This window comes from Trachurus trachurus (genome assembly GCF_905171665.1).
Source record: "Trachurus trachurus genome assembly, chromosome: 9".
NCBI classification, from domain to species: Eukaryota; Metazoa; Chordata; class Actinopteri; order Carangiformes; family Carangidae; genus Trachurus; species Trachurus trachurus.
Window position 1 is genome coordinate 25,792,668 of NC_139895.1, and position 24,896 is coordinate 25,817,563.

Here is a 24,896-nt window from a genome sequence, read left to right on the forward strand (position 1 = left end):
TCACTTAAGTCTACTGGGACTGGTTGAGGTTATGTAGGACAGACTGTACAGTTCACTTCACAAGTAGGATGGAAACACAGGGCACAGGGCCCACGTTTGCACAAAAAGTCCTCACTTAGGTGTCACTTCCACCACCCTGCCAGCTCCACTCTGGACCAAGTTCTTCTCCTTATCTCATTGTAACCTTCCTCTGGCTCAGCCCTTTCTGAGAAATGTTTCTTCTTCTAATGGTTTTGCTTTTCAAGCCTCTCCCTTTTGCTTTGAGACTTATATCCTGTATTTTTTTATTCATAGTTTTACAGTCATTGTTTTCTAGGACTTCAGTTTTATTATTTCAGTCTTATTTGTGCTTTATGCCCATTCTGCCTCAAAATCATCATTTTGCATCTCCCTCTCTCTCTCTCCGTGTCCCCTCTATCTCACACATCTGTCTTCATCCCCTCCCACCCTGGTTTGATTTTTCCAACCATGTAAGCACATTCCAGCGTGTGGACAAGGCAGAGCTCCCACAGTAAGAGCAGGTTCCCAGAGCCAAATGAAAACTGCCTGCAAAATGCTGACTGAATGTTTGGTTTGATACCTTTACAAAGGAGCAGAAATAAACACAGCAGACACATTTTCAGTGACTGTATGTTTGCATGATTGTGAATGTGCATGAACGCATATGTAAGCTTTGGCAAAAACACAAAAGAGAGCTTTAGATCTATGTGAGGAGAAATGCTAAGTGATGATGACATGAGGGAGCTTCTTCTCTCCACAGGCGGACCGGCTCCAGTTTACATTTGATCAGAGCGGGTTCCTGGTGTGAGAAGACAAACTGAGAGGAGGGTATGGGCTCAACAAAAACAGCAAGGCAGAAACTCAAGACAGTGCCGACATTACTGTCAGAGAGAGGTCAGCAGCTGCAATAACAACAAGCTGTAATAAGTGTGTGCTGAGTCCATAAACACACAAGCAATGTGTGTGAGCAAAGTGTGAACACATAGACATGGTAAAAGCTATGTTTTGTGAATTGCAAAGAATATTCTGGTAAGACTAATGGTAGCTAATATGTCTAATTAATGTTTTTTAAATTGAATTGTATTGCTCATTCAATCAAATATTTCAAGTTGAATTTTTTGAGATGTGTTCACTGTAGTCTTGTGCCATATATCTGGTAAAACCATGTAGATCAATCATTGTGAATAGCATCTACAAAAGAGTTTGTATTTCAAGGCTACTGATAACAAAGGTGTGAGGGCAAAATATAAATGTGCGTCTGGCATCCAAAGAAATCGACTGCGCAGTCTCAAAACACCCCAAGTGCATTATACAACTCTGTAATCAAACCTCATCTCTTATTTGTTTCCACATTCCTGGTCAATCAATAATCAAAGCGGAGCCAGGGAACACTTAAAGCCATAAAAATAGAACAATAACAGTTATTCAGTCAACCCTGCTCTGTTCAAAATCGAAATTCCCCCATATCAAAAGAACACCATGTCTATAAACACACCTTGTAGGTTCAGTGGGGACTGTGATAAGGGCACACTGATGTGTTTTGAATAGGCGCTGTTGTAAGTTCAGTTTATTTTTTATCAGCCACTTCCAATCTCTGTTGAGGTACAGGTACATGTCTGCAGGCTGGGCTAATGTGCAGGAGCAGCATGCTGGCACACTTGCTAGATTTTCATTGACGTCACAAGTCCTGCTCTAGCTCACCCCTCCCTCTCTCTCTCTCTCTCTCTCACACATACACACACACACACTTATTAGCTGTTTGCTGCAGTAAGGAATTTGCAAATGCTGGTGACCTCAACATTCATTGGTCCACATGGCATCAATGGTTCCTGAGGTTCTGTGCAAATCTCAGATGCACCTGATTCTCACGCTATTAGTTGCACAAGAGATAGTTGTTGTATAAGCCAATTCAAAGGTTAAGTGTGAACAATCTGCAAAACACTTAATGCTTTAGTTGGTAACAGTTATTCACTCATATTTGCTGGAATGTCGCTATATTATGATAGTAGTACTTTACTTTCACTTTCGTCAACTTACCAACTGTAGGACTGATGATTAACAAATACTGTAAGACTAATCAGTAATGTTTTTTTCTTTTTTTTACTATCAGTTGTGTAATGCTCCATGTTGCAGGTATGAAATTGCTCAGTGTTGTTATAGCAGCACCTGTTGCTTTGTGGCCAACCTTGACAAACTGCAGATAACAACAGGCAGCAAGCAGGGGCATAGTCTGGGTTTACATCTATAAAATATCCACTCTATTGTTTTATTCTCCCTTGAAGCCCTTGGACCTTGAACACATTGAAACGCAGCCAATACTGATATATTGAGTTTTACGCTCGGCCAAAACCAATAACAAAGAAAAAGAAAACAAAAGGAACACTGTGACTGAATGCAGTCCATGTTCTTTGTGTGGATGTTGTGCTCATGCTTATCGACAGCTCATGTGCATGTGTATATGTGGTTGCAGTGTGTCACCACGGCTTCAAATAACATCTACAGATGAAGAAACCATTGACACGTGACTGTGTGAACTTACGTAAATGAAGACTGTAGCTGTCCAAGTGTGTATCTTTGAATTTATTTACAGCTGTCATCCTCTTTGCCTGTGCCACCAGCAGCCTGAACTTACACCTCTGGTTTGCTAGTGTGTACTGTGTGTCTCTGAGTCCCTCACATTCATTTCCTTGCTCTCTCACTATCTCTGTCAGTGTGACTGACACTGAGTCTATCCTCTCTCTTCACATTTAACACACAGGAGGCATATTCCTAGTCTTCTAAACTCTTATAGGTTGACCTTTAGCTTCAGCCTGGTGTGTGAAAGAGAAAGTATCGCTCTCCTGCTAACACGCAGACCTACCAGCAGCTCAGCAAAATGCTGTTTTGATTTCTCACACAGCTTCAGAGGCCACACACAGTGTGCAGGGCTAACTGCTCACCAGGACTGGCACTAATTCAGGCTTTGCTTTGTCATTGGAGGGCCTTGACTGAGCAAAACAAGCTAAATCCTGCTGAGTCTCACTGATGGCCACTGATTACAGCCATCACACTGAGGGACTAAAGTGGTTGGCTAGGATCTTCATGTGTGGGCAGAATGACCGACTGCAGTGGATAAATGCTCCTGATTCATACTAACTGTAACTCTGTGATGGTCATTTCTCAGCAAAACAAAGAATGTTACACAAGTCTGAGGTTGTTAAGGCAAATCTTACTACACTGCATCAAGTGTGTTTAGTGCTTAAAACCAACTACCTACTACTACTACCAAAACTACCATTATTCCTAACGACTTCTCAATTGGTGCTTTAAACTCAGTTTCAGTTCTGAAAACCATTCCTCTACGCCAACTAAGAAAAACGAGGCTGTCAGCATAATTTCATTCATATAAGGTCAGGTACTGAAAACATTTTGTTCTTGATGAGTTTCTGTGACACGGATCCTTGGCCACACACAGCAGGCACAGACAGAGGCTGATTCAAAAATAGGGGCTGGAGCTTTTAGCCACAAATACGGGTGGATTCAGTCTAGTTCCTGAGGGCACCCTGGCACCACGCTACTTTCTGTGGTTTCTGTAGAGCTTGTATGCGTGCACACCGCAGAGATATGGAGTGAATGATACCGCTGATTGTCCGAGGAAACAATGTTCTTATCTTTTTTGTGTGCACACACTGCTCTGGTGTGCACATTTTCAAATTCATGCATGTGTGTGATGCATGTTTGTGTCTTTCTTAACATATATGCAGGTTTGTTGCGTACCTGTGCTGTTGGTGCGTCCGCGATAAATATCGTCGTACGCCTTCCACTGCTGAGTGACCTGGTAGGCATGGATGAACACGACCAGCACTGCTACCAGACAGATGAGAGGCACCAGCACCGCCGTGCACAGAGCTGCGTAGATGTTGGGGATAAAGCACCTAGAGGAAGGATGGACAGAAAAGTTCAGTGTTGTCTCACAGTATTTTTTACAAAATAAAAAAACAAAATGTCTGATAAAAAAGGAAGAGGAGGGGGAAGAGAGAGTGGGAGTCATGCTCTAAAAGGCCCTAAGCAGAGTTCAGCCAGCTCAACTTCCTCACATGGTGAAACAAAAGTGAGCTCTGGAAAACGGAAACCTATTAGATGCCTGTATTGCACTATATTTACTCCAGTTAAGACTTTGTTTCTTCAGGTTTCACAAACAGGATCTACCCAGTGAAACCTCTGAGCCTGCCTAAGACTCACAGCGTTGTTGCTCAACAGCAGCTTTTGCCTTCGGCGGCAAAATACTATGTTCTTAACCAGGTCACCCTGCAGCTAGAGCAGGATAACATCTAAGGCCAAAGACGCTTAAAAGTGTTTTTCTATTTAAAGGATGAAAGGGCATTTCAAAGAACAAACAACATGATATATTTGTCTCTTGCTTTGAAAAAGGAGATGAATGTGGAGTGGGTAATTTGAGCTCAGCTGCTGGGGAAAAGGAGAAATTTTTGAAAACATTTCTTTGAACCAACGAAATTTCGGGCCTAATACTTAAAACATCAAAAGATTCTTCCTTAAAAATGTAGTCAGTTATCAAAGCAACCTGCTGTTTCTGATGAAGACTGGGTTACTTCTTCTTATACTATCCGTGTTTTAGAGTGACTGAGTATTTTACAATATCTCTGTTGTTCTCTTGGGAAACCTCAGGAGTTTCTTTCCTATCAGACATGTTATGCTTTGATCAAAGACAACTGAGTGACATTTTTTTCTCTGGGAAAATCACCATCCTCAAATAAACTGCAACTGCCAAACAACTATCAAAAACACTCATGTGACTTTCACAAAACAAGCTCGCCCCCTTGTTTGGTGGGAGCGGAACAAACAAAGATAGGACTTCACCGCAGACTTGACTAATGGCAGAGAAATTATTGGAACTACGTTAGCCATAACATAACACGAGGTATGCCAAATAAAGCATTGCATCACTGTGTCCCAGCAGAACAGCCAGACGATGAGAGTGTAAACACACTGGAATATGGATATTTGTACTGCTGTGGCCTTGTGATGGGATGAGATCCCATCCTACTGTACTGGAAGTCTCACAAGAAAGTGAAATCCCAGTGATTCTTGTAGTGGATGGAGAAAACATTACTCAGGGGCCCTTTTGACCAACTTCATGGTTTGAGAGAGAAGAAGCTAAGTGAGCAATGCCTTTTATGGGTGGTTTTCTTAGAAATGCTGCTGGGATTTTCTTTTTTAAACATACCGCAGAGTGAAGCAGTGTCACTTAAGCACATAGGCTTGTTTAGGGAACACCTACAGTAATATACAGATAATAAAAAGAGTATGGCATAAATCGAATCTACCTTAGCTGCAGTAGCTTTTACTGTAGCTTACACAATGTGATCGCAGGACATTCAACTTATAGATTGACAGTTCAACAGGTGAGGCCTACATACAGTAACAGCTTCCGGAGCATAGACGGATGTTTGGTTTTCAAATATCAGGCCCCTCAGGAAATTACTTCAGTAACTTTATAGCCTGGCTGTAAAGTGGCCAAACTAACCAAGGATCTGTGTGTCCAGATAAGACAGTTTATCATTTCAAATAAGAATTAAATATGAACAAGCTGTACATTGTGTTACATTGTTTTGTTTTTTTTGTTCAAATCCAAACTCAAATCCATTTTACAGTTTATAGCTGCAACTTTTTTCTCTGGCAAAAGTCAACAGTGACATATCTGTGTGGGTGGGTGTGCACGGGTGATGTAGTAAATGCGAGAGGACTATGTACTGTACTTCAAGGGTCTATTTTGGGACCAATTTTTCTTTCCCTGTATATGCTACCCCTCGGATATATCATTCACCAACACAATATGTCTTTTTATTGTTATGCGGATGATATGCAGTTGTACCTCTTGCAGTCAATCTAAAGTCCACAGCTAAAAATCTTGGAGTAACTTTTGACGGCCAGTTATCCTTTGAGCATCACATCAAAAATATCATCCGAACTTGTTTTTATTAGTTAGGAAACATTTCCAAGATTAGACATATGCTCAATGTTAATGACACAGAGAAAGTTATTCATGCTTTTATATCTTCATGCCTGGACTATTGCAACTCTCTTTTTACCTGTTTAAACTCCTCCTCAGTCTCTCAACTACAACTCAGCAGCCAGATTATTGACAAAATTCAGAAGGTCCTGTGAGATCACCCTGATTTTAGCTGCACTGGTTGCCTTTTACTTTCAGAATGTCAATGTATTACTTACTTATAAGGCCATTCATGGCTTGGCACCTGAATATATCACTGAACTTTTAACTCCCTATAACTCTAAGATCAGCTGATCAAAATATTTTAGTTCATAGATTCATTTGTATTGTACGTTTATATATAAATTCATTTGTACTTTTCACTGTCTTTGTGGGGACAGTGCTGCTTATTGTGGACTTTTGAGGTCACATGACATGTTGGTCATGTGACCTCAAAGGGAGGGACGTTTTTTCTTCCTCTTTTATTCTTATTCTGTGATGTTTTATCTATAAAGCACTTTGTGCATTTGCACTTGCTATATAAATAAAATTATTATTATTATCAATTATAGCTGAAGCCTACTTTCAATTAACTAGACGTGGATTATACTTTCACTTGGCATACATATTGCTCTTTTATTTATTATACCACCCCTTATGTCTGTGCTGTTACCTGTGTTTTTTGATGCATGTTATTATTTTCTGTAAAGCACTTTGAGCTACAATTATTTTAGAAGTGTGCTATACAAATACTGTTCATTATCATTATGATTATGTTAAGTAATTAACATATAAATCAATGGATTTAAGACTTAAATGAGCAACCAATTGAAATGCATAACAATCTAATTCATTCATTCTAATTACTTCTATGTGTACTGTATAGGTGTATAAACTTTCATTTAATGATTTTGCCTGTTAGCTTTGTTTCATTCTTCTTCTAAGAATTTAACTGCCTACAGGGCAGTAACAGCAACCACACAAATGTAAGACTCAGTTTGATGTGGGCGGAGAAGGAGTGTGTGATTAAATAGTTCCTCTTCCTGTTGTACACTGATTTCACTTTGCTCAATAATTTATCTAATCCAACAAAGACCTTGAAGCATGAACTACAAAAAGACCTTTCACTGACTGTTAACAACAACAAACTGACTAACTGTTTCCATATAGAACAATTACATACAGTTACAATACAGTACAATACATAACAGCTACTGATGCAAGGTATGAGCAGGACACCTGTTGTACTCAGGCAGCAGATAAACTGAGAGAACTTCAGTGGTGAAAAAACAAGTGGCTACCTGTTTACACTGATTGGTGAGGAGCCAGAGAGAGAGAGCAAGAGAGCAAAAGAGTGTGTGTGCTTGTGTGTGTGTGTGTGTGTGAGAGAGAGAGAGAGAGAGAGAGAGAGAGAGAGAGAGAGAGAGAGAGAGAGAGAGAGAGAGAGAGAGAGAGAGAGAGAGAGAGAGAGAGAGAGAGAGAGAGAGAGAGAGAGAGACTGAATTCAAAGGCTGCCTCATACCCTCAAAGAGGAAGGTACGCTTCCTGGGAAACTGAATACTCCTCTGTGTCCTCAAATCTCTCATGTGTATGCTCACTGTCTCGTACACACCCACCCACAGGAAACGCGCACGCACACTCGATCCCAAGGATAACAGCCACACCTCGGACCACTGGTTAATTTTAGATTTGATTTAAGGGTTCCAGCTCCATCAGTGTTTGACTTTGCTCATGAAAACACATCTGACCACAGAAACACCTGACTAGAAACCATTGTGCAGCTTTTTTACAGTGACTTCATATGTTGGGCTCTAGGACTCAGGTGATCTAGACAAAGATGGCTGCCTGCTATATTTAGCCAACACCCACACACACAAAGCCATATAGTATATAAGTAATTTCAGGTTTCTCCCTTCCTCTCTGCAACCTGCTGTGAAACGGCCTCCAATTTAAGGCCTTTCTGTGCAGGTAAACACAGAAACTCATTCACTTATTCATTCAGCTGATTGGGCAAGATACCACCTCATATGATGTCACTGGATCAGGTGTTTTGTGTTTGCACTGGACTGAAGTGGAATTTACCAAAGCCTAAAAATATAACTTCAGTCCCTGCGGCTGACACAAACCGGTTTCAGAAACACGCTCATGAGTCCTCTTGCAAAAACAGATTATGTTAGCGTCACGCCTGTTTATTCAGTTGTAAAGACTGCATGTGAATGTTAATGTGTCAAAATGATCACTCACACGTCTCCTTGAACCAGTCCGTACACAGTGTGTATGGTCCATCCAAAACCACCAAGCAAGACGATGACCAGGATAACGATGACTAGAGCAGGAAGTCCCCAGCCCAACAGGAAGTAGAGCAGGTATCGACGCTCTGTGTGCTCATCATTCATCACCAGCACCTGCCAGAAGTTCACCGCCTGGGGACATAGTATTAGAAAACAGCATGATAACAGGACTGTGGGAATATATGACACAGATACACACACACGGATATGGAACAGATATATGTTTCTCAAACCTATAGCAGCACAGCAATGTTGTTGAAAGGCAAAGTGTTTGGTCTTTGAATGATATTTTTCATGTTTCAAACAACCACATTTTCATCGCACCCACCACAGCTATATTTGTTGTCTAGCAGGCTTTGATAGACTCATCCATCTGATACACTAAGCCCTGCATTGTTACATAAGTGGCCTTTCAGAACACCTGCTGGTTATAACACAGACACAATGTCTTATCCTTGTGTGAGGACCTCAGCAGACAATGCCATTCAATATCTTCAGCTTTTAACAGCTAAACAGTTGAAGCTAAGATTTTAAAGATAAACTCAAAGGCAGAAAGAAGAAGCTGTCAAATTTTCAATCCAATAGTGAGCTGGGGTTAAAATTATAGTCCCTTGATCTGTTTAGAGTCACATACTTTTATGCAACAGCTATAATGAGTAACAGCGGATAATGTTTGTTACTGTCTATCTGTCTGCAAACACTGCAAAGCGGGCCATTTGCAAAAAGGGCATGGTAATGCAACTAACGACAGAAGGTTAAGAGATGATGAACCCTCTGATAACCTCTGTCTCTTCTGTAACCATAAACAACTGACACAACAAACACTGATGCAAAAGCACACAATAAGAAACACACACAGACATACACACACATGCACACAATTGCACTCCGATTGTATAACAGCCTAACTGCACTGCCTTGAGACAATAGCGTGAAATGAGTCAAGAACGGCCTTTCCTTGGCTGTGAGCAGGCTGGAGCCGCCGAGATAGAATAAATGGATTATGGGTAACTGTGCCAAGCTGTCGCCGCTACAATGGCTTCATCTCTCGCTGACTGCAGGAATACAGATCGATAAGCTTGCTAATTCTATGTGGTTTGATGATTGGTTATACAGTACTTTTGCCTTATCAGGACGGTAAATGTTTGAAGCACTGGTTCCAAATACAAAAAAACAAACATGTTTTCCATATTTTCTTACACCTGATGAAACATGCAGACTTTTTTTTATTTTTTGGACCAACAGCTGTTTGACCACTTGTCTTGTTGACTGAAGGGCCTCATTTGCTATAATAATGAAATGCATTTGTCAACTGGTAAAACTCTGACACATCTGTCTGAAGTTGTCTGGCGAACTGGCACATTGAGACACGGTAGAAAAACAGCCAAGGCTTTAGTAGGCCTTTCCTGGCTAAGAGCTGTACAATATTGTTATGTAATATTATGCTCAATAAGCTGAGGTTGCTTCACAAGCCTCTGCAGTCAAGAAAAAACTGGTCTGGATGGTGATTAAATTATTGGCCGTTTTCTGGCATCATGTCAGCGCATAGTTCCCTGACCAACTTCTGCATGCACATCCTCACATACACACACCCACCCACACACGTTGTAGTTATTGATTTAAGTTTTCTTCATGGTCTAAGATGGGTTGCTGGCGCCCACTCATATCATCCACTTAGCTGAATGCAGCCACCTGATAGGGGGGAAAACTGTGCTGTGAGACATCACAGGGTCAATACTGAGACGTTGCTGAGGACAGAGTGGCAGCAATATTTCCATTCTCAGCTTCTGAAGCTGCTGACAATACAGAAATGACTATAGGTGTTTGTTTTTTGGCATTGGGTATAACGGTCTCCAAATCCAGGGTTCTGCTCATACCATCTTCCACAGCATCATTTTTAGGGTTGGGTGGGAAGAGAACAAAATGTTCCCACATTGCTGATTCGAATCAGAGGTCATTATCCATCCTCAGCAAATTAAGCTAACATCTACATCTACACCACAGGCGCAATCTCTCCATCAGGATTGGAGCAAAATATGTAGTTGAAAGTCATGGATGTGCGTTGATTTTCAGAATTATGACATGTAAATGTAAAGTAAATCTATTAGAGTAAGTGAGTGTATAAATAAATAAATACAGGAAAATCATAAGTGATTGTCTTTATCTTGAAGCTACAGTTTTCCTCCTATTTGACCTCTTTTTGAGTTTACATTTCCTTCACTAGATGATACTAGATCATACACTAGATCATCGACTAGCCTTTGGCCTGAGCCTTTATCCCTTACATGTCTCAGAGGTTAAAACATTCTACAAAAAACATACATACATGTACGTCCCAGAATAACCCTACTGTGGTCAGTCTCCATTAGCTTATTCAAAGGGCTAATCTCATAATTCCCTGCAAATAATAAAATATGTGTCTGGAGAGATTATATCCACTACATAAACATAGATTATGGTGACGAACAAACGTCACACGGTGTAAAAGGTTTAAGAGTGATGGAAAACAGCGAGAGACTTATACAAGAGCAGGACAACAAGAGGGAAAAGGGGGAATGACAAAGTTCGATTTGGGACAGGTCTCCAGGGGATACTGGTCTAAGCCAGTGCGCACTGGTTGTACACATTCTTATTTATCTGGCTCATGGTTGGACACAGAATAACAGCTTTGAGAGATTTTAAGTCATGACAACAATGGATCACGTTCCTCAACTCATAATGTGATTATTATTTAAGCCTGAGATTATATTAGACTTTTCATAACACAGTCAGCTAACACCCGGTCAATTTGAGGTAGTTTGCAGTGATTTCATGACACGTTATTCCTTATGGTTTCCCCCAACATACAGTACATACCTAACCACTCTTGTTTAAACTGGCTATTCATTTATTTCCTAAACAAACAAGCGGAATAACAAACTCTTTAAATTGGAAAAGGTTTTGAGCTCTACATGGCAGGATTAGGAAGGGGCAGACCAACTGAGGTAAAGGGTCTATCCCAGAGGCAACGGTCCTCTCCGACAAAGTGTTCACCACATTCCTTGACTCTCTCAGCAGGTCAGGAGTCACCTATAGTCTCTCTGCGGGATTAAAATGGGTTTAAGCAAGATTTACACTGCCAGCTAAAAAGTTATTTTCATTAGCCCTTTGTGTCATATAGATCTAATACATGTTTACAGCTATATTAACAGAGAACTGATAAAATGAGAAATATTCAGTTTTTGGTTTCACTTACACTCTGGCTTGGCAGGGTGAATCAAGCCTTAGTGTCTTTAAGTCAGGACCCTGCCTGAGCAGCTTTGTTCGTGGCTCAAAAGGGAGCAATGAAATAGAGGCCAGATGGTCAAGAAGGAGGGGTTAGGGGCTGCTGTGGTGAGGTGTTACTAAGTGGTACCAGTCTGGGGTCAAAGGTCATGTCATGTAGCATTGTGGTACCTTCAACTCGCCCCCCTAATGAAAACTTGCCTAAGCCCATGTGGTGCAGGTATGAAGTTCCACTACTTGTTACATAAAAAAACAGATGTTTCATGTAAGGAACGAAAGAAGGAGCAAGAACCCTGTTTAGGCCAAGTCATGAGCAAAATGAGTAGGAGGAGGGGACAGGGGATTTTAGTGCCCTTAACCATGGAATATATTTGATGTGGAAAAAAGCGATTCCTCTCTAAGAAATGTCCTTGTCGTTAACTGCAACAAACTATGGTGATGAAGGAACTGGAAAAATAAATATGATCATAAAAAAAATCTCAATCTACTTTATCTTTGACCAACAGACTGACTGTATTTACCTTCTTGTGTTACTGTGGCCCACTGTGTGATTAAAGACCTGGACTGACTTCATTGTTGAGGTTTGCAGACCGCACAGACACAGCTTTACACAGTGATAACAGCGGAGCGGTTAAACAGCCGTCTCCTCATACCTTCTTCCAGGAAAGTAAGCAGAAACTGAGTAATATAACTGCTCATGTTTGCTATCATAATTTCATGTAAATGCGTGTTTGCCTCATCTCATATTTTCATCCTAAACATTGAGCGATGCACTAAATTTTGTTATAAGGCTGTGCAGGGACCTTCAACCTTTCTACAACAATAATAAAGATAACCTTTTGCAACCACAATCTGATGCAATTGTCCTAAGGGTAATTATGATAATGCATACGTCCAAGTGTTAAAGATTAATGCTATAAGGAGTTTTTTTTATTGTGTGTTAAGTGTTGTTTGTTCCCCTGGTATTACCTGTATGAGCATCCAGAAAAACTGACTGAGGTGGAAATAGTGAGAGAAGAGTGCCAAAGTAGCACAACTGTCCTCTGAAAACATTCGGCCACGGAAAGCTGACACCAGGAAACAGATCTGTAGAGAAACAGAGAAAGAGACAAATGGGGATATCATTATCATAGTATGTAAATGAGCTTATGACAGAAGCAGCAGCAGCAACACGTTTTTTATGGCAGTTGTTGTTGTATGTTCAAGATGGTATTATTTTGTATGACAACCTGCCTGGCACATTCTCACACATGCAAGTGCAGTACTATTTGCAGTGTCAGCAGGTCATATTGCGCATGGCAATCTACTGCTTGTTTTATAGTCTATACATTTTTAAAGGAGACAGCAGGACCCCCCCCCCCTTCCCAAAGAGAGACATCCTATCCTGCAGACCTGTTACATCACCATGCAGCAAACTATGCAAGCTACAGGCTAATACAAAACAACATAGACAATACTGACAAATACAAATATGTGTTGCAGTACACACAAAGATCTGTACATAGATGTGTTGTAGTGTTGCATTGGTCCAAACGGAGGAGCACTGCAGAATCGCAGCAGAAAACAGCTTGTATGTGTGTCTGTGTGTATGAGAGAAACACACACACACACACACACACACACACACACACAGACAGTGGGAGAGAAAGAGAGAGAGTTTGTAGGCGGGAAGGCACCAGGGCCAAAATTCAATTTGTGACATTGGCGGCACGACTGTGTGGAAAACCCATGAGGGCAGCAGAAAATACTGCTGCTCTGCTGTCCATCAAAGAGCTTCATTAACCTCTGGCACTGACAGAGTACGGTGCCAATGCAGCTGGGCAATTGTTACATAACCTGCTGCTTGTCGGCCCGCTGCCAGGGCCATGGACCAGAAAGAGGGTGAATGAAAGTGTGCAGGGGCCGAGGGATGAGGGGGAGAGTGATAACTCGGTGTCAGGTGTTACCTACATTATATTCATTACACTCAGCAGACATACAGCAGCAGCAGTCACAGCTTCAGGTAATAAGAAAGGTTTGGTGTCTGACACTTGTTCTATTTTGAGGCTATTTTGAGGCAGTATCTATCTCCACACCTACACAAACAGTAATTATCTCTGTTACAGTCATTTGAGTTAACATAACATGTGGCTCTGAAGCCAATGTACTGTATATTTCTAGTGCCACCCTATGTAATGGTTCTGACTAATTTGCTTAGTACAACAGTCGCTATAGTAACTAGGTAAATAGGCATGCTCAACTGTGACATGACCTGTTTGCCTCTCTCTCTCTCACACACACACACACACACACACACACACACACACACACACACACACACACACACACACACACACACACACACACACACACACACACACACACAAATATAGGGTGAAATGTTGATGAGATGAAAACATGCCCTCTGTCTGTTTGAGTGCAGCGAGGTCAATGTAGTCTTTTTTTTCTTTCAACAAAATGTTCTGTTGAAGTGTTTTTTCCTATTTTTTTTCCACTGTCCTATTTTCTTATAATTTCAAATGTAAGAAAACCCATCGGGAAAAACCTTAATAACCAGTCTTGGATTTTCCAGCTCTTACTAACCCTGTCTGCATCCTCTTGTTGAGTAAGGGGAAAAGTCAGGGCCATTGTGAAAAACAGAAGAATCATGAGTCACTTTCCCATCCATGCTCCAAGCCCTGTAGGGTGTGAGTGGGAGGGATGGCACAGGAAGGAAATTCATGCCTGAACTGCCTGGAAATGTGCCTGAGTGGAGAAGCTTTTCAGGTAGCTTGTGGGAACAAAGATTATGCGGCGGGCCTGTGTGTTTTTGGCAGAGCGTCTGCCTCATTTGGCCAAAGGCACAGTGTGACACATCATCTATCTTCTCGAAAACAAAACAATTGGGAAACTACTGAGCGGCAGAAGCTAAATATACTGTAGGATGCTCGACGCACACTAAGTAAACATGCAGTACACACGTACATGTTTGTTTAACATAAAAGGCTCTGATTTTGTGAATTCAAGCATAGTGCATAGTCATGTGTGATATGCAACAAGAGGATGGCAGCACGCTTCAGGTATTTTTCTGGAGTGGGACAAATGATCAGTGGCTAGTAACACTTACTGCCAATCGCTTTGGCTCATCTCCTTTGATTATTTGGGTTGATTTAAACCAGATTGGGCAAGACCAACCAACAGCAGAAAAATATTGAAATACTAGCACGGTGGTACAGCAATGTGTTCACACATCCACTCTAGCCTTTCGTGTCAAACACTAATAGCCAGAGGGATAACAACTGAACCACTGAAACTACTGACCTGTGGGGAAACGATGACATAACCGGTGGAGAGAGAATGGTCTTGTGGGGAAAGGAGGGCAAAGGGCTTAGAGGGGTGCTGCTTGTGTGCAGTGGTGTGAGTGGACTCTCCAACAGGTGGCTGCCCCCCAGATGTGCATGAGTCTGTGTGTTTGTGTCCTCTGCTGCTCTAAACTAAGAGTGACCTGGTTGAGGTGAACTCGCACAGTGGATCAGGTTGGACAAGTAAAAACGTCGCAGGGTGGATTCCATAAAGATTTTATTTGATTAGAACTGGTCTGGTCGCAATCTGTCTTTCAGTCAGGTAAACACACTCTGGAACTTGACCTGAGTTTTTATTGCTTTTGTAAATATTACTTGATTGTCACAGCTGGTTAATATATCAAATTTCATGTCATGGTGTTAAATAGTAGGGCAGGGCATAAAACTGTAAATATAACCAAAAGTAATTTAAGTGACATTAGAGAAGAGGTGTTATGCGTGTAGAAACATACAAACACACACACACACACACATTGTGCAGGTTGGATGGAGCTGCAGATCAAATCTCTGGGCCAGTGCGCAATGAGGAGTTTTATCTGTATGGAAGCACCCAGACTGTCAAGGGAGACAATTTACATGGGAGGGTAGAAATCAGCCTTCAAATAAATACAGGGAAATGATCTTCCTCTGGGGTGTCTTTTACTTTACATGGTGTGCACCAAGGCAGTAAAGCGTATGTTAATCTGACTGTGTCTGGCTATGGAAAGTTTTTTATAAATTATGAAAGATTGGGGTTAGAAACTCCAAAATCACTGAGCATTTCTACTGCAGTAGCAAGAGAACGGAGGTTTCCTGTCAGTGATCACATTTTAGCTGTAAACTACTCACGTTGCCATTGTCATGCATCTGAATCAGACGTCAATTACCAGACAAGTCCCTGGAACAGATTTCAGAGGAAGAAATCTGACCAGACTTCCTGTAATCTGAGTCTAGCATGAACTGAAACCTGTTAATGAAACTGCACCAGTAAACCCTATATCTATTTTGAAACTAGCGTCAGAAATAGGGTGTGACAGAGGTAAGGGAATTACTCCCTTCCCTGCAGCTACAGTAATTACACCTTGGACAAACAGAATACATGGACAGCTAAATGTCACAAAAACACATACACGTCATGATAAAACAGAAGAGAGGAAGAAGAATGTGGGGAAGAGTGAGTCAATCAGGCTTCGTGACAGAGCAGAACGATCCTTCGGGCGGTTGTCAGTGGCTGTACACATCATCAGCTCTGACCTCCATGAACTTATTAACTTTGACAGAACAAATTAGCGAGCACCTCTCATTATAATGTCATTTGTTAGGATAAAGCAGCATCCTTGGACAAATCAAACCCCAAACTGTATCCATTTGTTCTTTCATGGTGCAGACCCTACAGTACATCTGCTTCTTGGGCCTTATTGAAAAGACAACAAATCTGTGTTAAGGTCAAACAAGAAATGTAAAGTCAGCAGTAAACCATGTTACAGGCCTGGGGTTGATACGGATATGGCCTTGGTAGGGGCCTATTAGCTGAGGTTAGCTAAACAGGTATGGAGGTCATTGTTACAACAGTGGCCTTTGTTTGGCCCATTGTGAAAACTGAACAGGTACATGTAAGCACTGTGGCAATAATGACCTGCTGCAGGGTTAGGGTTAGTGGGGTGGGGAGGTGACAGGTGCAGATGTGGAGCTTATCAGAGTCATACAGTATCTGCCCCTCTGTCCTTTGTCCCCAGGCCTCCGACTCTTTTGTGTAAGACACTAGGAGTCGACCTGTCTAGACCCTCAGGCTGCAGACTGATTCAAAGCAGACTGGGAGGTGCTGCAGGACTCTAAATACGTGTGTTTGCGTGCTCTTGCATCTGGTAAAACAGGAACCACCAACACTCCCATAGATAATACCTAGAAGGTATTAATTTATCACCACAATGTGTCAAGATTACATATAAAGATGTTATGTCACTCTCACACCATTTCGTTGACAGCACCTTGGAAACTGCCAGAAAGCAAATAACAGAGAGACAGAGGTGGAGTAAGATATTAAGAGCAGTGGGAGCTAGGGAGAGATCACTGCAGGACACAGAGGCCATGAAAAGGCCTTTCAGGACACATATAAAAACTTGAAAACAAAGGAGCGCCTCTCCTAGAGAATGTGGCCTTGTCACCAGGCCCGAGACCTTAAGCCTGAACTATTGGTCCATCTCCTTGCCTAAATGTCCAATCACAGAGCTCCCCTTTGTTTTGTGGCCCTGAAGCACCCCGGAGACTGTCTGCTCAGAGTTGTTGTTTTTGTTCTGGATCTCCTGCTGCCTTGGGAAGAGCTTGTACTTATCCACAGAAAAAAAAAGAGATTTAACCTCACTTTGATATGATAAGCAGGTCTGAAAGAAACAAAATGCGGGTTTCCCCATCTTTAGCTCTGCAGTAGGAAATGATACAGAAGATGACAGCAAATTGGCTCGACACCAAAACAGCCTAATCAAGATGAAAAAAAAGGAAGAAAAGAGAAACATTCAGAGGATGGATGAGCAAAAAGAGAACTTAAATCGCAGCACAGTCTAAAACAAAATACACCCAACAAGAAACACATTGTCATTTACTTACACTGCTTAACAAAAGAGATCAGAGAAACGCTGCAACAACAAATGGCAGAGTGGATACATAATAAACACTATGTATTGCTGCTGATCGATAGCCCTGAGTGCTGACGCTAAGGTAGCTAGTGTACCAGTGTGGCTAAAAATAGTATCTGCCTGATGCATTACATCACTGAGGGAATGGGGCATTAGCTGTCTGCCTGCCAGACTATCCATCTAAACTCATGTCCAAAACACTTAACCTCCACCTCTCCCCTCTTCCAGCCTCCCTCATCCCATCTTTTCCTTCCACCGCCCTTCATCTCATCGCCACCCCCCACCCCCTCCTCTTCCTCCTCCTCCTCCTCCTCCTCCTCCCTTCTCCTTCACCTCCCCCTTCTCTCTAACAGCTACCGGTCTGATCTAGCTGGTTCCAGCCTCAGCCTGCACCCTGGGTGTTTCCTCTTATGCCTTTGTTCAGAGAGAGAGATAAAGAAAAAGGAGGGAAGAAGGATAAATATGAGATTATCATCCCATTCCTTACTCCTGCCATTATTTGCTCACTGAAGCAATGCCCTCTGATCAAGCCACTTCAGTTCTCTCATCACTATCAATCACACCAGCTCTCCACATCCACAGCTGAGAATCTCAGACTCTACTAGCAGTCTTACTAAAGAGGGCTCAATTATATAAAACTAAATATATAATATATATGCTTTACATTGAATAATGTCACAGTAGCAGTTTTAGTTTCAGCTCCAATCAATGCATTTTCCTCTTGCTCTATACTATTCTGTATGTGCAGGCATCGTCAGTCTCCTCACGTGCTGCAGCTTCTCATTTCATATGTATGTGTGTTGTTTGTGCTGAAGCACACGGGACAGCTAGCTGCGAGAAACAGGTCACATGGGGATGGCTGGTAGCTGGGTTAGTGGGCCAGTGTGTTTGGAGAAAGAGGAGACATTGGCTGAAAGGTTGTGAAAATAAAAAATAAGAGACAAAAAAATATGAGCCCATTGCAAGCACCGTGCACCGTGCAATCTAAACATTTAAAAGTCAAAGTGCCTAGAGTCACATTTTAGAACAACATCCAAGTCTTTAGCTTTACAAGAGCCACCGCTGCTACATTTGCCATATTTGGATAGTTCACCAACATATTCTACATGCGTGATAATGAGCTGCTATCCCTAGTGTTTTTTTAAATGCATGTTCAGTCACCTAAGGTTAGAGTGTAGAAGTAAAGTTCACAGGTGTTTTGGGTTGAACCTCGGGCTGAGGCTTACTTGCTGAGCCAGCTGTTTGCAAATAAACACCCACCCCCCTCCGGTCTGTTTTACATCCAAACAACCTCAACCGTGTATCTGCATTTGCTTACGTGAGCGCACACATTACTGCGTTACAGTAATAGTGTGTCTATGTGCTTATGTGAAATGGTGAGGGATGATATCAAAAGCCTCCGCCACATATGACTGATGTATTCCCAGAGTAAATGACAAGCTGAGAGCCTGCAGGCTTCAGAGTGACAGTGTGATCCTGTAAAACATAAGGGAGTCACAGTTTTTTTTTGAAGAGTATGAGGCAGCTGAAATGAGCTCCAACAACCTCAACAAGTTCACATTGTCATTAAAATCATTGTTTTTGGTCTGGGTGATACTGAGAGCAAACAACACCCAATGCTTTTTTTTGTGTAATTAGAACATTTAAAGATTTTTGTACATAGCTTTGCACTTTATAGTAGTTTATGTATTTCAGTAATATTCTAAAAGAAGCCAAATTCATGTGTTTGGATATTATTAATTTATGAATATTTTTAATTATTATTTTCTTAATAAATTTCATGTAGACAACATATAATGATAGCATGTCTCACAATAGAGAGTTTCTATTAGTTAAAATACATGTAGATGGATTGTATGTTATTTTTGCTGTTGATGCATCTCCTTCACTGCTCACACTACACTCATATAGAGACCGGTGGCCATGCTGCCTCCTCCATACAGACTATCTCAGCAGTGCCACCCACATGAAGCACATTTAGCTGCATTCCAGTACTGTAGGCCTCCACTCTTTCCCCCCATTCACACTTCAGTCAAAGAGAGTCTGCCGCTGGAAACCCGCAGCTGCTTTCGATCACAATGGGGCTACTTTCAAGAAGCCTCTTGAATTTCCTTCCCCAACATCTGGTGTGAACCAGTCTGGACACCAGACAGAAACCCCTTTGGGCTGCAAGGCACGACACACGCACACATGGATTCATGTCCATACGCACAGCTATGAAAACACTGTAACCAGCTGTGCAGGGTCAGCTCCCTAAACACACACACTCAGTTGGTCTACTTCGCTCTACCACAAGACTCACATATTGGAGCTCGTACACACACGCTGCGTCTGTGCCTCAGTATGTGCAGTGCATACATGATGTGGGTGTGCACCAATCCACAAACATGATTGTACAGTCGCCTGCCATGGTTTGGCCACAGCTGTTTCATGCTGTTCTCAGTCAACAGATGAAATGCCGCACAGTACGAAATTATGAAAACATGAACACTGTTCAGCTCTATTCGCAGATGTTGCTGTCAACGTGTCATAGCTTCAAACGCATTACATTCTGACTGAGCCACACATCCTTTAATTCCCTAGGCCATCTTTCTATTTTCATGTGTGATTGATTCAGAATCAGATGCGGAGGGAGAAGAAAGGTCAACAGTGGTCTATGTAATGCAGCATGTCTGACTAACATCTGCACAGCTATGCTGATATGATTATAACAGTGCCATGTGAGTTACATCATAGTTAAGACTATGAACAGTTAGGTTACTTGCACACACAGGTCTTTTTATGGTGACCTGTTGCATCACTTCCAGATAAGTAGTACTTTCATGCTTCAACTAATCATCAGGTATTTAAGTACGCGTCAAATCACGTTGATCAGAAAACCTGCAGAAACCTGCGCTGACCCACTAAAGCAGCTCATCCACTGCTGTCCGGCAGGTCATCGATCCAGGAGAGATCCCTTTCATGCAAAGTGGCTGACCTGCAGCAGCTCTCAGTGTCTGTCAATGAGTGGTTACAAAGCCAATCAATATGTGAAGACTCTGATTAGGTTAAATACTGTATGCTCCATTCATACTGTTCCAACACACACACACTATACATTAGAAACTCACAGTTCAATTCAGATTTAATCAGAGACACAGCTGCACTATCATGCACTGTATACTGTCTCAGTTGGCCCTCGACAGCTACAGTACCATACCAAAGTAGGACTAAATTAGAGCAATGCTCAGAGGCCTTTGGCTTCGTCCTATAGTTGTAATTTATCTGTAAACAGTTTTGGAATTCTGTAGCTGCCTAGATTAAACTGCTCCAGAGGACTTCCTTGAGTGTACTCCAAAACAGTCCTGTCATTAAAAGAAGTGGAGCTCATGGGAGTCATTGATCAGGCACTTCATTCACATCTGCTGTTGAACTTGGCTCTGGCTGTGGAGCTACAGTGACCCCTACAGTTCAAAGTGAACAAGGGGCCGAGGGCTGGGGTCTATTGTGTTTTGCTGTAAACGTGCTTCTTTGTGTGTGTGTGTGTGTGTGCGTGTTTGGGCTGGAGTGGGCTACATGAGTGGGCCCATTCAGGCATCTGTGTATTCTTATGTATGTGTGTGTGAATTCAATTAATCAAGCATATGTATGTGTTTCATAGCTGTAACACACAGAAGCTGTCTATGCAAATGGCAATATTGTGAATTTGTCTAATAGTGTGAGTGTGCATGTATGGCAGGCATTTTAACATAAATGTTGGGATGTGTGTGTGCATGTGTTTATCTGTATATGTTTGTCATGTGTTTATTGCTTTTGTTGCTTAAAATATATTTTCTTTGTGGGCGAACCAGCACATCTGCTTTTTTCATCTTCCTTAACTTAAAATGCTCAGGAAAACACTGAGATTAAAGATTTGAGCAAAGCTGACAACAAACTGACAAAATGGACCGATTACAATTCTGAGATAAGCCAAGAACAAAGGACCTTATTATAGATGCAGTTTTATTTGATTACACCATTCACCATTTCCTTCCTCCATTCAACATTTCCTGATTCTTTGAGGAAGTGGGGCGACTCTTATTTTCTATTTCAGGCCCCGCATCGTGCAGTGTACTCTATCAATCAATGTCTCTCATGTCTAAGGTTTGAGTTTGCCAAGCATAAAAAAAAGGGCTTTGACAGAAAAGTCGTCATTAATTACTACACATAAATGTACATTTTGTCAAATTTAACTCAACACAGACAGCATTAAAACCAATATGTGTGTCATATGTATGTTACAACAACTGGGGAACATCCAGTTGAACTCAACCTAGAAAAGAAGTGCAAACAACAAGGTAGAATGGCAACATCACCGACCTCAACAGATTCAGGGTAAACTTTGTTTTCACTTCTCTAAACCTCCAAGGTTCACGCCACTCTGCACACAAAGGTCTGCCAAGACAAGCTGTCAAACTCCAAAAATAGAGCAGGGACTTTGACAACTGTGGGCTCCCACTTTGTTTATCATCCACAGTGTCAGCAGCCTTTTGATAAAGTCCTTCGTGACGAACTGGATGACTCCACAAAATCAGGTAAAAGGTGCCCGCTTCTGCATGGAGACAGCACCAAGCAAACAATGACCATTAATCTGGTTTCTTTATATCAGTACATTTTTACAATTATTACACTTTGAATGTAAATCTTTAAGGTCATAATAAAATGACATTATAGAGAAGCTAGCAACTGACAAAAAGAAACAAACTCTTGACCTGATTCCCCACAAGTGATTTTATCTACTGAGGCAGGTAATGAAAGAGAAATGAATGTGTTGTAGCTCAATGGAAGCAATGTCACATCTGAGGGATGTAGATTTTGTTAATTCAGACAGAGCATGTGAGACAAATTACCTTTTAGAAAAGTAACTTACTACATATAGCTGAATGTCCATGTTTGTGTGAGTCTATATTTATGGGCTTTGCACTGTAACTTGTTAGACTCCCTGAAGGTGCTGTAACTGAAACATCCCATCACCTAAAATAATAACTGTTGTAACTGTTGACAGTTTATTTGGATTTCTCTTCACGGTTTTCCGGTCTCACAACTACATGGCAAGGAAGGAGCTCATTGCAGAGCCCAGATGAAAGAGAATGTGGCCTCCTGTTGCTATTTATTGCTCTTTCAGGAAATAGATTTAAGTGTATGGAATTAAACCTCAGGTCACCTACTATCAGGCCAACACACATTTGGCAAAAATGTGTAACGTCCAAAGTCCAGAAAGGTTAGAGTCTGCCCTGGATGTCTAGAAAACATCTCTCATTAATTCCACTTACATTGAACTTAGAATATTAGTTGCTGAAGTAACCATGGACACGTAAACTTTGTTGCGCACAACCTATGCAAAATGAATGAATACTGTTAATCCACCCAAACAGCTGTGAGCAAGTAATTTGATTAAATTGAAGATTAAAAGTAAGTAAGTAGTATGTTTTGTGGTCAATAGTTACCCAGGGAAATGTGCACTGGACTGGCAAGGTAGACTTGCACTAGCAGTAAATGTGAGTCAGTGTGATTTATCCTGCTGACTATGTAATCCAGATAAGACTACTGTCTGACCACCCTAGTAGATAAATAACTAGACTGATTCATTATAAATTGTGAATAATGAATTATTAACATACGGCAGGGAGAGAAAACAGTTAGTCACAGTGGACCTAATGACACAGTTTAGCTGAACATTACAACATACCCTCATGGAAGTCAGGTGACCTGTGGACAAATCGCACGCGACAAAGACAAGGTCAATACATTTAAAAAGCATTATGATTAACTGAGCTATTAACTCTGAGTTGAATATTTTATGGTTCAGTAACTTACAGCTGTTGTGTGAAGTTGATGGTGCAATATAATTCAACATGATCAAACAGTGGGCTGTCTATTATACTGTAGACATGTTTGAGTTTAAGACCCTTCAGTGTGAAAGCCAACCACGATGAAGACGAAGAAAACATTAACTTGAAATCTCATCGTTTATGAGGTCGGCACAAAATGTCAAACACATTCAGAAGCAAGTGTAGTTTGCTGACTGTCTGCCAAAACAAGGGACTGCTTACTGTTAAATCAAATGGTCTATTTACACTGAATGGTACACACACCAAGCACTGCAAGCACTACACATCTGCAGTTGGTTGGGTGGACTGCTACAAAAAAGACTGTCATTGATCTAAACATTGAGGGTTGGAATTATTCAACATTTTTTCTGGAAATAAACATGTTGAATACATTTGGTAGTTCTCGTCAACAAACAAAATGTGTTATTGAGAAACACTGAATGTGAACATAATTCCACAGAGAGTCCTTGAGGGTTAGCAGTCATTGCTTTGTTGGTGCTGTTATTGCACTTTGATGAAAATGGTCCTGGCAGACAGTGGTTAGTGAGTCTCTGAGAATAAGTCTGAGCAATTTAGGATAAAAAAAAATGCAGCAATTGATCAAAAATGACGAGTCACATACAATAGGATGTGCCTGGCCACTTCCATAGAGAGAGAAGGGAAAAGGGACAGACACAGTGAGGGAGTCTCTTCCTCATTGTGCCAAGCTACAGTAGGACCAGCAGCAAGCCACAATGATAAAGGGGACAGATAATAGAAACAGGGACATTACTCATCATTTTGTGAGATACAAGTTGGATAAGAGTCGAAGGAAAAAGCCAGAGGGGCAGAATGAGACGAGGAATTTAAACAGGAAAATTATGACATAAAATGTGTTCCTAGATTGTGTAGTTTAGCCCCATTTTTCAGTATCAGGCAAAGGAGACAAGGTTACACTGAAAAGGGACTTGTTTTGAATTAAGATGCTGCTGACTCAAACAGAGACAGATCAGATGAGGAGGAGACCAGTCTGGATGACACTAAGCACAAGGTGTGGGACCAGCCAGTAGTGTGTAATCTGAGTCTCCCAAGAGGCTACCTTCACCTCTCCACTGTCCTAGACACACACAAACTGCTGATACTTTATACCCTTCCATCGTTTGCCTGCCATTAGCTTGGGCTGACAGACAGTAAAAACGCTTAGAGTTGCATTAATATCTTATCAAGGACATGATGTATACTTTATCTTGCTGTTTCCGTAAGAAAAATAACTTCAGAGAAACATTTCTAAATAAATAACATTTTGTTCTAATATATTTGGGACCTTTTATTTTAAGCACTTGAGAAAAATTGGAAGAATTTACTGCCTGACAGGAGAATGAAAAGTAAACATATCCCCTCACTCTTTCCTTTCTTTCAGATTTTCATTTTGTTTCCAGACAATTGTGAGGATAAGCCTAGGAAACAAAAAAGATATATTCTCAGACGTCAGCCAGAGACGTAGACACAGTAAAACTCTCCGTTTATTTATTCCGTGATTGATTGGTCATGGTGGGAACTGACTGATAAAC

At 41.4% G+C, this 24,896-nt stretch overlaps 1 protein-coding gene across 1 annotated transcript in view; it reads right to left on the minus strand.

The window, feature by feature from the left end:
- The window catches only part of adgrv1 (adhesion G protein-coupled receptor V1), a gene marked incomplete at its 5' end in the record, with an annotated part of 95,394 nt that overhangs the window by 18,026 nt on the left and 52,472 nt on the right, over positions 1-24,896 (minus strand). Inside the window, 3 exons of the mRNA XM_083978846.1 lie at positions 3,757-3,914; positions 8,234-8,412; positions 12,514-12,630. Coding sequence (XP_083834972.1) covers positions 3,757-3,914; positions 8,234-8,412; positions 12,514-12,630 — 454 coding nt within the window. The remainder of the gene's footprint in view (positions 1-3,756; positions 3,915-8,233; positions 8,413-12,513; positions 12,631-24,896) is intronic.